At 52.5% G+C, this 14,406-nt stretch overlaps 1 protein-coding gene across 2 annotated transcripts in view; it reads right to left on the bottom strand.

The window, feature by feature from the left end:
* Window positions 1–2,366: 2,366 nt before the first annotated feature.
* Window positions 2,367–14,406, bottom strand: part of CYTH4 (cytohesin 4) — a 31,050-nt gene continuing 19,010 nt past the window's right edge. For both annotated transcript variants that reach the window (XM_048833234.2, XM_075123717.1), the window contains exons 9-13: window positions 10,599–10,710; window positions 10,185–10,261; window positions 9,723–9,794; window positions 4,110–4,264; window positions 2,367–3,557 (exon numbers count right to left, since the gene is read on the bottom strand). In XM_048833234.2, coding sequence (XP_048689191.1) covers window positions 3,485–3,557; window positions 4,110–4,264; window positions 9,723–9,794; window positions 10,185–10,261; window positions 10,599–10,710 — 489 coding nt within the window. In that variant the 3' untranslated portion in view covers window positions 2,367–3,484. The remainder of the gene's footprint in view (window positions 3,558–4,109; window positions 4,265–9,722; window positions 9,795–10,184; window positions 10,262–10,598; window positions 10,711–14,406) is intronic.

The following is a 14,406-nucleotide window of genomic DNA, read 5'->3' as shown; positions in this document are numbered from 1 at the left end:
CTCAACCCCTGACCCAGTCAGAGCTTCCCCCTGTGCTACCCCTAAAACTCAGATTCTCCCACTCCAAAAGCACCCACCTCTCTGCCAAAGGAGAAGCCTTGTTTGTTTTCAGCAGTACAGGGCATATGACACATAGTTGAGCAGTGCTGATTCCACCCAATAGGGGGCTAACATGCGACAGCAGCACTGAGATACTGCAGTGAGGGGCACTATAGCAAGGCCTCAGAGAGCAATGCACCAATCAGCTCATTAGACTGGAGGACAAACGGCCCCTGGTGACAAACCTCAGAACTAAATTTGGTTCAGAATCCAACCCCCCTGAGTTCAGGCACGGCTGGGCTTGAGGAGCCACGGTGGCCTTTTTATAGCAATCGGCGCAAATGACATTTGGCTCCGGAGCTGAAGTTTAACCCAGAATACAGTTTTGAGCCCATCCATCTGTTCAGCACTCTCATAAGCTTCCCCACACCTTCCTTTGTGCTGTGCTTTTTATGTGACTTGCTATATACACACCTCTTTAAGCTGAAGTGTCTGAAACCCCTGGCTTCCCTCCCAGCTTTCACCTCCCTTGCTTGCAAATGATTTCTAGAAAGCCATTTAAAATGTATTATCCTTCCAAGGAGGAGCCGATAAACAGGCGTGGGAGGGGCAGGCGCAGGAGACACAATGCAGTGAGCTGCCATATTTCCTGACTTTGCGTTGTTCTCCTCCTGGCCTTTTACCAAGATCGATGGCCATTTATTATGAAAATAAATTACCAGCTCCTGTGTGCAGGACTCCTTGATGGCGGGCGGGGGGGCGGGACAAGTGTCAGCCTTCCCTCTGTGTGTGCTTGGATGTGTGTATGTGCGTCACCCACACCGCCGGTGACGAGCGAGCGGAGCGTTTTTCTAGCCATCAGTCTGTCAGATTTATTCTCTAATGGCGTGTGTGCACGTGCTGTGATTTCTAGCAGTGAGATGCAGGAGGATGGGTGTCTGTGGCCAGCGAGACACTGCAAATGTCCAGGGTCTGGCTGTTGGAGCCACACAGCTCATTCATGTAGTGAGTTTGTGGGTGCTGTGAACGTGTGTGCCAACAGTGTGCTGATTTTGGGTTGGGGGAACTTGAGTTTTGGCTATCCAGCACCGGGCAGCCCAGACCAGGGGGCCAATGTTGATACTTGTGCCCATTCTGTGTGCGCACGGGGCTGGAGTGGGCTCTCGGTAGGCATGTGTTCAGGCAGGGTGTGTGGGTAGCGAGTGTGCCTGTCTAGTGAACTTAGTGCGCCTTGTGTTGTCGGTGGGTGGCATGCACTATGTGAGTAGTGTATTGGCGTTGTGCTGGGTAGAGTGGGTGGTGAATGAATGACTTGAGAGATGAGATTTTTACACTGGAGCCTTGGAAGGATGACAAACTCTGCCCCCTGTCCTCCCCCCTCCCCCAATCCTGCTCTGGAGAGAACTAGCTCTGGAGCACAAGTGGAACTGCAGGAGCTAACCAAGCCAGGTCTGAGATAAGAGCCCTGCACTAGATTTCTGTGCCCCTAGAATGGAGTCGGGCCCGTGCCCCCGGGAGGAGGGGCAGAACCTGAACTGGAGCCCTGTGGCCCCTGGAGTGAAATATGGCAGGTACTGGGGCACAAGGACTGAAAATGATCCCCAGAATCTCTGCTTCTGGGCAAGGCCGGGAAGCCGGTGGCATCTTTTAAAATTCACAGTGGATTTTTGGAGAAGTTGCCAGCTGAGGGCAAGATTCTAAGCCCCTCCCTCCAACCCCACCCCTGCCCCCCATGATCCAGCCTTCCCCATGCTGGAGCCCCTACAGATGAGCAACTCAGACTTTCAATCCTGGAGACATTAATAAAAGAGACCAGACAAAAACCTTCACGTTCCTTCTCGTGGGTGAGCACGTGCTTCGACTCCGAGATACAGTCCCTGCCTCTTGAAATTAATTCCCCATCCCTGGTGCACTGGCAAAATAACTAATCTGGCTGTGCTGGGTTTGCTGCAGATTTCCTGGTGGACAGAGCCCCCTGCAGGAGGAAAGGGGGAGGAAGGAGGGCACAGAAAGGAGCCATGGAGAGGTTATAGAAAACGGGGATGGTAGGAGAGAGGAAGAGACACAGGGACCCTGCAAACTACAAGGTGGGGAGCGTGTATGAGTCTAACCTGCAATTCCCCTCCTACCTACCACCCCTTGGCTTGTGGGGACTTCTCCCAGTGGGCATCATGGTCTTCCATGGCTCCCTGCCACTTCTCCCCTGGCCTGTTACGACGCTCACACACCCCCTCCCGCCTGCATCCATCCTGCCTTTCTGTGTCCCGATACTGTGCTAAATCATCACCCTGGGTGTGCAGCTTACTAGAGAAGGCAACGTGACATCCTTTGGTATCGTCTGTGCAATTCTTACCTTTTAATGATCATTCCACCCTGCGGCTTGTTTGGGTTTTTTACACAAGAGACCAGAGTTCAAAACACGAGGGCACTGTATGTGCTGGGCATTCCTGTTCTCCCTGCTTCTGGCTGGGGGCAGCTGGGATGCAGAGATCTGCCCCCCTGAAACGGTGCAGCTGAGCGAACCCCGGGAGCGCTGCAGGCTGGGAGAAGACCCTGAAGGCTTCTCTCCAGAGCCTCTGCCCCTCACAGAGACCTGTTTGCCAGGCTCTGAGTACGAGAGACTAGGGAGGTAGAAGAGCAAAGCAAAGTGCACCATTTCTCCTTGTCCCCACCAAACCCCCTTGGCTTCCTTCCTGCAACCCATTATCAATGTACACATATATACACATTGGGGACTTCAAACTATTACTGCTGTCTTCAGGGGCACAGTGTGGAGGAACCTGGAATGGCAGCGTGCAGAGAGGGCTCCCCAGTGCACGGGGTCACGTCCCTTGGGCTCTGGTTTCACACAGGGGTTCTGAACCCCAGTGACGACCTCTCCATGGTCACAGGCCTCTCACTTCTCAGGTTTTTACTTGCGTAGAAGAGATGCAGCTGGCTCTTGAAGTCTGCTGCGGGCTTGGACAATCCTGGGGGGGAGGAAACATTCTTGGGATTCCCCCAGAAGAGCCCACAGGCCTGCTGCCCAGCTCAGTGGCTGGGGAGGGAGTCTGAGAAACCAGACTTCTGCAGGACTGTCCTGGCCAAGGCTGGGGGCTGGAGACCCCTGCAGCCTGTCCAACGTGAGGAGGCCAGCGTGAGGTGTACATAAGGCTATGTCTTGTCGTAGAGCCTCTGTCAGTTCAAGGGCGGGAGAGGCTGTGCCCATAGCCCCGGCCTCCAGATCCACATCTGCATCAACCTACTCCCCTTCAGATTTGAACTCCCGGATTGGAAAGGGAGAAGCCAAATGGGGCTTGCCAGCCATCAGTCATCTTCTGGCCCGTCAGGAGGTAGGAGAAGGTGCTGGTCCCCGAGCGTCCTTCGCTGGTAGAGCCCAGTAGGGGAGGAGATGGGCCAGCGATTAAAGATCATCTGGTCAGCAACGAGCAGGCTGGCAGCTGGCTCAGTTTTTGCTGGCGATCCTTTTCTTACGGGCTGAGACCAGGTCATAGAAGGGATCCTGGGTGATGCTGGTCCTGGATAGAGGAGGAACGAGAGAGAGATTCAGGGCTGGGAAATGACAAGGAAAGCCACAAGGGTCTCTCTGAACCTGTAAACAATGGACCCCCTCCCTCCCCAGAACAGGGGATCTGCAGGCCCCTCAGCAGCACCCGGCGCCTCCAACTAGTGTAGTCAGGCTTTGCAGGCCAGAGGAGGAGCCTGAAGGTTCACAGCAAGGGCCTCCAGGCCCTAGATGGCTAATCCATTGGAGCCATAGGTGTGGAGAGGCGAGGAGGTCAGGGACGCCCACAGGTGCTCAAGTGTGAACGTTTATCTCCCTGGGGGCCTATGCCCCTCTGCTCCCTTGCATGTAAAAGAGCTGCTGCCCAAGTGCCCCCCAGAGGCAAGGTGAGGCCTCCAGCTCTGCATGCTGGCACAGCGTAGCCATTCACCTCTCTGCCCACCGGCGCATCACAGGTAGCTCTGGCCTCTGCTAGTGCCATGTCTCCCCTGGCCTGAGCTCACTCCACCCCATTTCACCCTGCCTGGGGGAGCCCTCTTGTCTCCTGCAGGGCCCGTCCCCTTACCGTATCGCCTCAATCCACAGGTCGCGCTCCTCCATTGTGGCTGCCGAGATCTTGTAGGACTGGTGCTTGCCTTCTACCACCTTCCCATCCCCATCTGTCTTGCAGGCTTTGATCTTCTGCCCCTTGCAGTTGGGATTGAAGAGCTCGAAGCAGTTCTGCAGGGAGAGACATGGAGGGGGTCAGGCAGTAAGTCCATTGTTCCGGAGGGCATGCTAAGGGAGTTTGCAGAGGTGGCAGTGGGCTCGTCTGTTCCTGAACTGGGGCCAGGATTTTGCCTGTCATGCTCCAGGGATCTCAGCATCGTTGAGTTAGATTCCAGTAGCTCAGAGGCGTCACAAGTAAAAACCTCCCCACTCTGCACTCAGTGATGCCTGCGCCGCCGTGGCCACCAACCATGTTTTACAGAGAGTGAGAGCGATGGCCGAGAGTCTGGAAAACACCCGGTGGTTTGTACTGCGCCGCATGCACCCTACCAGAGACGGTCATACGGGAACATTGCCTAACAGCTTTTGGGCACCTCTAACAGGACAGGATCACCTGCCATACTGCAGTTAACACTGGCTCTGCACAAGGGACAGACAGAAAGGAGAGCAGGTTGAGGTAAGCTTTCCTGGGGAGCCTCTCTAACAGCTCAGCGCTATTTCTTACTCCTAGACTTTAAGGCCAGAAGGGACTATCAGGATCGTCTAGGCTGACCTCCTGCACATCGCAGGCCACAGAACCTCGCCCACCCACTCCTGTGGTAGATCCCCTAACCACTGGCTGAGTAACTGGAGTCCCCAAATCATGCTTTAGAGACTTCAAGTTACAGAGAATCCACCATTTACACTAGTGTAAACCTGCAAGTGACCTGTGCCCCATGCTGTAGGGCAGTGGTCCCCAACCTTTCTGTGGGAATAGCATACTCCTATTCCCAGAAGACTGTGGCGGGCGCCAGACACCCCACTGCCGAGAAGCAGCAGCGGCAAGAAGCATCGCAGCCGAAATGCGGCCAAGGAAAGGCAATGCTTCTCGGCGGCATTTCAGCAGGCGGTTCTCCCGCGGCCGCGCTCGTCAGCGGCATTTCAGTGGTGCAGTGTCCTGCAGGCGCACACAACTGCCCCGATGGGCGCCGTTGCGCCCGTGGGCACCGCATTGGGGACCCCTGCTGTAGGGGAAGGCAAAAAAATCCCCAAGGTCTCTGCCAATCTGATCCAGGGAAAAATTCCTTCCTGACCCCAAATATGAAGATCAGTTGGGCACTGAGCATGTGGGCAAGGCCCACCAGGCAGACACCCTAGAAAGAATCTATTGTAGTAGCTCAGAGCCCTCCCCATCTAGTGTCCCATCACCAGCCGTTGGAGATATTTGCTGCTAGCAGTCGCAGATCTGCCATTTTAGGCAGTCCTGTCACACCATCCCCCCGTCCCCCTAAATTTATCAAGCTCAGTCTTGAAGCCAGTTAGGATTTTTGCCCCCACTGCTCCCCTTGGAAGGCTGTTCCAGAACATCACTCTTCTGATGGTATGAAACCTTCATCAAATTTCAAGCCTAAACTTGTTGCTGGCCAGTTTATACACTTTCTCCAAAGTAGCTCACTGTGGTGTGGCACAAACTCCTGATGAAGGCACCAAACCCAGAGCCGGGCAGAGAAAGGTGGTTTCGTTTTGGGGAGGATTGCAATATTTCAAAATCTGGTTCCATTGAAACTCAGAACAAAACCCAAACATTTCAGCAGTGTCCTAGAAAGGGAAAGCCCAGGGTCCCCAACTCATAGACAGTGAGCTGGAGAGATGCTGGGTGGGTGAGCGGGCAGGATGGCCAGGCGGGTTTCGAAAGCTGCCTGGTTTCTGGAGGAACTCGGTCCAAATTGAACCATCGCCACAGAATGGTTCAATTTCAACTAGTTGGCAAATTGCCATGAAAAACGTCTCAGGAATTTTTCCACCCAGCTCTAACAGAACCATAACGTCCCTGGCCTGAAGTCAAGACCCCTGTGCCTTGAGCAATCAGGTCTTGTTCCAGCCCCTGCTCCAGTGTACCAGGAGCTGCTGTAGAGAGGGACAGGACTGCCAATAGGCATCTCAAACGTACTGAGCTTGAGACTGATTTTCCACCAGCGTAACCCGAGTAAAGGGCCATTGACTTCCATGCGTTACTGCTGGTCTATAGTGGCGAAACAAAGACTAGAACTGCAGCCTTGCTGACAACCTCAGCAGAGAGGCCAAGCACTGAGCAGGCTATGGGGACTGAACTCCCCCTGTCACCAGTAGTGGCAGCCCGTCCTAGACAGACCTGAAGCACATCAGCAGGGCTATGGTGTGTGGGAAGTTTATCCTGCCGCTGCCCCTGTCTTGGCGGTAAAGGCGGGGCTTGGTCTTTGCGGCTGTTGAGCCCGTGTTTCTCACCTGCACTCACGTGGAGCTTTAAAGAGAATCTGCCTTGGGTTGGCTCCCGGGGTGGGATTTCCCTACACCCCCCCCATGGGGGTGTTTACCCCCCCTGAATTTCCCCAACGCCCCCCCCCCCAGTTTTGTGAATTAGTTACATGCAGGGTTGCCACTTTAGTGATTGTTTGGACATTTGAATGGAAATTGAAACATTAATACACACTTTAAAAGCATATACCGTGTATGATAAAATATGTGTATCTGAAAATGTCTAATAGATTTGAAACATAAACTAGCTTCCTTGTACAGCTGTTTATGACCATGTCAGTGCATTCATTTCGGTGATGTTGGCCAACCTAATAATTTCAAAATATGCTTTGTAAGCAAAGTCTAAATGAGCTCTCCCTGACAGTCAGTGATGAGCTGCGGGGGGAAAGGCTTCAGGACCAGATTGTATTTACATTCACACCTAATCTATCTAGGTATCCAGCAAACAGAGCTGTGTTGCCCAAGTAATAGATTTTGGCTGGGGTTGGGTTACAAATCACTTGAATGCGGGGAGGGGCGGGAGGTGTAATGAAATGTTGTTATTCTTACTGTAGGAGTAAAGGGCAGTAGAACTGCACTTAGCCTGTGCTGATTGAGGGACATCGAGAGAGAGAGAGAGAGAGAGAGAGAGAGGGTGGGGACAAGTGTTTTGCTTGATGGTTTGCCTGAGTCACAAGTACCTGCCCCTCTCCACTGTTTAAAGACAGAGCTGATTAGGCTCCAGAGATAGTCTTTGTTTTGTTAAGTGATCACTACAGCTGAAATCACTTATAATCAAGTCTAAGTGCTTAGACCTGCTGTGGGACAGTGTTTCTGTGGAAGAGACGGCCCAGTCTGCACTAGCAGTGAGGTTCCCCCACTGCGAGCTCAGCTGAAATCACTGAGAGCTGGGTGGAACCTCAAGAGACCAACTCGCAGAGGTCACAGTGGCAGGTGGCAGAGGAAGGTGACTGTGCAGGGCCATTGGCAACGGAGCGATGGCGTGAACGGTGGCACAAAGAACAACAGTGGCCAGAGCGGACAGTGAGCAGCTGGAGGAATGAGCAAGGTGCCTTTTTGCCCCCCACCTGGGAGATGAACTCATGGGAAAGCACCTCTGAACTCTGAGTCTCCACTGACCAAGGACAACACTAGTGGTGTTAATGAGGCTGTTAAGAATGCTGGAGACACAACACAGTTCATGCAAACAAACATGGCTGTGGCATCATACTTTCTATTTAAGCAAGAGATACCACACACCACAAACTGGAGGCCAGTGTTAAATGCATTGTCACTTCTTCATCCTGAAGTTGAACACCGGTTCCAAACAAGACCAGCAAATGCTCACTATCTGTCTGCAAGAAACTCAACTGACTGCCTAGACGCATATGGTGCAACACTGAAAGACTCAACAGTTGAAAAAGTGAAGAACTCTCTCACCGCATTCAAAAAATGTGCATACATGGCTGATGAATGCACCGATGCAAATGGTCATCAAGTACTAAGTCATTGTGTACGTTATCTTGATGTCAAGGGTAGGCCAGTAGATGCATTTCTAGATATTCAAGTTATAGAAGACACATTGGCTGCATCTGTGACAACCCACATCTTAGAAGAGTTAAATGCTTGTCCATTGGACCCCAAACAGATGGCTGCTTGTGCATTTGATGGAGCTGCAAACTTCTCTGGAAGACATGGTGGAGCACAAGCTTTGCTCAGAGAAAAGTGTAACCCTAGTCTCTCCTATACACACTGCAGAGGCCAGCTAGTCCAACTAGCGCTAGTATGAGCTGCAGACTCTTCAAAAGACATTTAAAAAGCTATAAATTTAATGTCTTCATTATATTCTTTTTTCAGCAAGAGTCCAAAAAGACTGAATATCTTGGAAAATACAGAAGATACACTGAGACTGAAGTTCAAATTACTCCAACCTGGGAAAACGCTCTGGCTTTCTCATGAGCGATCCTTGGCTGTTGTCTTAAAATTACTCCAGCCATTATTACTAACTTTGGAAAGTATCTACCAAGATGGGATGGATCTAAGTAGTGAGGCTGGTGGATTACTTTTGCTACAATGTTCAGAGTAGACTATTGCCATTCTCTCATTTGTAAGTCTACTGTTGAAACCACTTGGGTCATTAAACAATGCCATCCAGGCATCTGCTACAAGAATAGTAGATCTTTGTCCAGCACTAGAAGCTACATTTGGATCAATCAGAGAGCTATCCATTGAAAAAGTACTGGAAGAAGCAAAGACTTCAGTCCAGAAGTTGACTAATGAAGGCATTTATATTGAATCCTTAAGTGAAGAGGACAAGAAGTGTTTGTTAAGACAACTGAAAAAGTACACAGACTTGCTTCTTAAAAATCTACAACAGCAACTTCTAGATTCTACTCAACCTCTACGTAGCTTTAACAGATCCCTGTCTTATAAAACACCGACAGCTGAGTGGAGTGAGGCACTACCAGTAATGGGGCTGCCATGGGCTCAGGACAGAATAGAGAATTTGAACACAGAGTGGAATATCGTACGACGAGTGAATGAAGATTTGACTTCAACTTCTTTTTTATCATCACTAGTGGCTCAACCCGATCTTTGTGCTATGTTTCCTGGGCTGAAAGAAGTAGGAATTCATCTCTTGCTACTCCCAGTCACAACTGCTACAGCTGAGCGTTCTTTTTCATCATTGAATAGAATTTTGTGTTTTGAAAGAAGTCGCCTTCTGCCTGATCATGTGAATGAACTAATGAGCATATCAATTGAAGGAATGGAAGTACCGGACACATGAGAAGCCACCAGAGATGAATGCATTGCATTCAAGAAGTTCATTAACAGAGTTGTGCAAAATTATAACAAGAAACCAAGAAGGATGTAGATGTAGTGCTTCATAAAGTTGAGTAGCCAACTTTAATTTGTGTGATGATTTTAAAGTCTAATAAAATGCTCATGAAACATTTTTCAGTTTTTACTATGGTGCCATACAGCCCACCTTCACCCTCATGGTCTCACCCCTCATTGGCCCTGACTGCCCCCCGCTGTAAATTTGACCCTCCCCCCCCCCAAATTTCAATTCCTGGGGAAAACGTTCAGACACTCTGCCTTCCAAGACAGCAGAGCGCTGCCTGGGACAATGCCACTGAACAGGGCAGGAGGAGATAAACCGGCTAGCGTCTCTGATGACACATGCTTGTTGCGGTACCAAATGGTGGAGACTTACTGGCTTTTTGGGGTCGTCCACCTTCCGAACCGATAGATTCTCCAGGGGGATGATCCCCAGAGGTTCTTTATCCTGGAAGCCAATGAGAAGCAGGTATGAGGCTCTGACATGCTCCCAGCACCCAGCCCAATGACGTGTTTCTCCCCGTTGCCCTGGCATGCGCCCCAGAGCATTATGGCAAAGCAGGCCCCCAACAGAAACACACTGGCAAATTAAAGGGGCGCTTGGTGCCCATGGCTATAGCTGGCCAGAGTTCTGCCTGACAGAAGGTACCATGTAGTTGATTCTAATCAGTCTGGAATGGCAGCTGTGGGTCATAGCCTGGGCTGGGGGGTGGGAATGGGGGGACTCAGTCTGACCGCAGTCCAGGGGTGACAGAGTGGGGTGTATCCCCATCCCTCATTACCCCTGGAAAATACAGCCCCCCTTGGAGAGATCTGCTTGACTGGAGTGCAGCCTTACCGTGGTATATTCAAAGTAGTACAGGCAGTTGTCAGTCAGAATGAACCAGCGGCGCTTCCAGGTCTTCACCCGGCCTCCTAGGGGCAGCAAGATTCAAAGCGTGTCAGTCCCTGACAGCCCCCGCTCACTGCAATCACCCCCTGGAGATTAGTGCCCCGGGATAGACCCTCCGCCCCAGGCTGAACGCACCCCGGCAGCTGGCACAGCTCAGAACTGGGGGAGGGGTGGCACCCTTCTGAGCAGACTGGCTTTGGGAGGTGCAGGCGTGGGCTGGAGGAGGTTTGAACCCTAGGGGTCAGGCTCAGCCCGCGGCAGCAGAAGGAAGGGCGGCTGCTGCAGACCTCCACATGGATGCGTAGGAAACCCTTGGGGTGACGCTCATGGGGGAGAGCTGCACAAGGAGGTGATTTGTACCCAGTTTAAGGAGCCAGCCCTCGCGGCTGGGGTTGAAGAAAGTGTGCGTGAGGTCATTCCCATCGTCCTCCGGGATGGAAAATGGCTCGTTCTTGATGCTCTCGAACAGATTCTGCCCCACAGAAAGAGGGAGAGAAATAAAAAAGCTGGCATAGGGTGACCTGACTTAGCTCACTGACATTCCCTACGTATGGATGGACAGGGGTTGCTGGCTACGTGGTACCCCTTAATGCTCATCTCACAGGGACAAAATGGGAGTGGTATGTGTTCGTTCAACATTCCTGTGCCACACACACACACACTCAGTGTGTGTACCCACACCTGTAAGTGAGCAATCAGGTGTGGGTACACACACACACGTATGCTTATGCGGCCAGCATGCTATTTTGCACAGACACACAAGCGCAGAGGGTAGCAATTAGAAGCAGACACACACACATGTGACCTACCAGGCACGCCCCAGTGCATTGCCCAGCTGTGGGAGGGGGATTCCAGTTTCTCGTCCTGTGCGGGGATGACACTGTGCTACTGGGGTTTGACATCATTTATTATGCAAAGTTCTGAGTAAAAAGTTCCTGCAATTTCCTCCAAACAACTGTCAAGAAGTGACATGACGCCAGAAAGCTGAGCCCTTCACACTGAGGGAGGAGTGGGGCGGAGGGGTGCTAAACAAAGCCAGGGCTGCTGCTGGGGTGGGTGGATGTCGTGAGCACTATTCAGGGTTCTGGATGCCAAATCATCACTGTGGCCTGTACAAGGCCTCTGATGCCAACCAGCAAAGAGCGCATGGTTATGTAACAATAAATTCCAGCAGGCCTGACAAACTCACTACACCCAACACATGACTGTGAGACTATTTAGCCAAACACTGTCTTGTAAGGTATCATATGAAAACTGATGCCATGCTGGTCATGAAGATCACTCTGTGATGTATGTACGAGTTGTGTATAAAGAGTTGTGTATGCATGCTGGCAATACGTTCTTACAATATTTTGTGGAGGCAGTTGATAAGCAAGCCTGCCTTGGAGAAAGGAATGTCGCTTTACCTGTCAGCATGGATCAAGCTCTGAGACAACAGCATGGCTTGATCACAAGCAAAGGCCAAGGAAAGTACATTTGCCTCCAAAGTGAGTGAGCCAACTGAGAAAGCAAATTGACCAGAGGATGCGGAGCGGGCTTGTGGCCTGCACCCCAAAGAACAAGCAGCTGAGGAGAGGAGCCTTGGGGTTACTTTTCAGAGAATACGTTTCAAAGGTTTTCTGGACTATAAAAAGAAGCAAGGAGCCTCTTTCATTATCCATTCCTTAGGGAACAAAGGGGGAAGCGGGTGGGTCCTCCTGCCCGAGGGGCTGGGGATGCTGATAGCTTGATGGGAGATGTGACAGCTGTTTAGGCGAAGATCGCTGCTTGCTAAGGTTAAGTTTGAGTCACTAGAAAAACGTGAGCTTTTTGTTTTGTTTGTAACCATCTTTCCCTCTTGCTTAGGATCTCTTCAATCTCTGTTCTCTGTTCAGACACTTAGACTTGGTTTTCCTACAGACCAGCTCAGTGCTGCGTATTAAGGTGAAGAGTGTCCTCAGCTGGCTGGTGTGGATTCTATCTCTTTGCAGGCAGCAGCAAACTTGGCATTTCACTGGGCATCCAGGGCCGGGGCTAGTTGCTTCAGAGGAACACTTTTCCTGGGGGCTTGGGAACGGGTTCACTGAATGTTACCAGCAAGGCCAGGCTAAGACTGGCAGAGTCTGGAGGAGTTTGTTGGTGAGGTGGACAGACAGGGGGGTTACACAGTGGTTTAGAGTTCTGGGCACCCCAAGAAAGAGTCACAATCGCGGCACTGTGCAGGGCCCCTCTCCGCAGGCTAAACCTGAGCAGGAGTCGCTAAACCTTCCCCCCCCACTCCCACCCCCGGGCTATCGTGTGAGAAGGGAGGAGCTGTCATGCTGCCTTCCCTGAGACTCAGCCATGCGGTGGCTGGTCTCCACAGCTCTGGGAATTGCATAGGAAAAGCAGGGTACGCACACAGCATTTGGTCTCCTAGGGCCAGACTTTCTGCCCCCATTTAGGCCCCTGAACAAGGGCCACGGGGTGCTGCTCTGCTCTTTTAGAAACCTGGCCATTAAGGCTCTTCCTTGCCCAAGCCTAACAATGCTCTCTTGTAAGTATGGATCCTCGTCTGGGTACTGATGCTGCCAAGGGAGCCAGAGGGTGAACCTGCAGGGGGTGCTACCAAGGTCCTCAGAAGAGGGAGGCCTAGCGAGAGGGAGAATGGCCCTCGGGCAATGCAGGAATTCACCATGTAAAATAAATCCCTTGGGGCTTTCTGAGGCTGGGCCAGGGGCACAAGGCCATTCGGGATCAGAGAAACCTGAGCTACAAATGGCACGACGTGTGCAGAAAGAGACGCCAGAGTCCTTCCTTGAGCAAATGCCCCTCAGCAAAGACACATGGCATCGCAGAGCCAGGGTCTGAGACCCCTATTCCCGTCAGCACCTTACTCCGTGAGTCGTCCCCTGGGAGTCAATGGGGATGTTCCTGGGTGCTACTCAGTGTGAGTAAGGGGTTCATAATTTGGCCCACAATGACATCATCATCATCATCATCATCATCATCATCCCACAGATGCACCGGGCTGTGTACACACACCATGCCCTGAACAGCTTACAGACAAAGGCTGGGGCTAAGGGAGTCAGGTGCCCAGCTCTTTTGGCAAGTTACTGTGCGTTGGGTGCCTCGCTCCATTAGGCAAATTGAAAGTCCCAGCCCTACAAAGGCAGGCATGGCCACACACGGATACACACTCGCAGACACGCACCACGACACATCCCCGACAGACACACCCACCGCTAACCACACTCACACATGCGCACCCGATGCTCTCTCTCTCTGTCACATACACACACAAGCCCCACACTCTCCTGCCCTGCAGCACACCCTGGCCAGCAAGGCCACATTGGCAGGCTCTCTCCAATGCACCTTCCCTGTCCACCAGCCACAGCACATTCTCTCATCTTCCAGACACCCATACCCCACTCCTGGAGCACACCTGGTCCCCCAGCATGGGAGAGTCCACTTATTCCTCCTTCCTCAGCAGCTGGGTGACTAGGGTTGCCAACTTTCTACTCGCACAAAACTCAACACCCTTGCCCCGCCACTGCCCCACCCCTCCTCTGAGACCCTGCCCCCGCTCACTCCATTCCCGCCCCCCCCGTTGCTCGCTCTCCCCACCCTCACTCACTTGCTCATTTTCACGGGCTAGCTCAGGGGGTTGGGGAGTGGGAGGGGGTGAGGGCACTGGCTGTGGGTGCGGGCTCTGGGGTGGGGCCGGGGATGAGGGGTTTGGAGTGCAGGAGAGGGCTCCGTGCTGGGGAGTGGAACCAAGGGCTTTGGACTCAGAGTATGGGAGGGGGCGCCGGGCTGAGGCAAGGGGTTGGGGTATGGGAGAGGGTACTGGCTCTGGGCTGGGGATGTGAGTTCTGGGGTGGGGCCAGAAATGAGGGGTTCAGGGTGCAGTAGGGGGCTCTGGGCTGGGGCAGGGCGTTGGGGTGGAGGGGTGAGGGCTCTGGCTGGGGGTACAGGCTCTGGTGTGGGGCAGGGGATGAGGGATTTGGGGTGCAGGAGGGTGCTTCAGGCTGGGATCGAGGGGTTCGGAGGGTGGGAGGGGGATCAAGACTGGGGCGGGGGGCAGGGCGTGGGGTGGATGAGGGGAGTAGACTCCAGGTAGAACTTACCTCAGGCAGCTCCTGGAAGCAGTGGCATGTCCCCGCTATGGTTCCTAAGTGAAGGCATGGCCAGGCAGCTTTGTGCGTTG

The sequence above is a fragment of the Caretta caretta genome, chromosome 1, assembly GCF_965140235.1.
Source record: "Caretta caretta isolate rCarCar2 chromosome 1, rCarCar1.hap1, whole genome shotgun sequence".
Taxonomy (NCBI): Eukaryota; Metazoa; Chordata; order Testudines; family Cheloniidae; genus Caretta; species Caretta caretta.
Note: the sequence above shows the minus strand (reverse complement) of the source record. Positions and strands in the feature narration are given on the sequence as shown.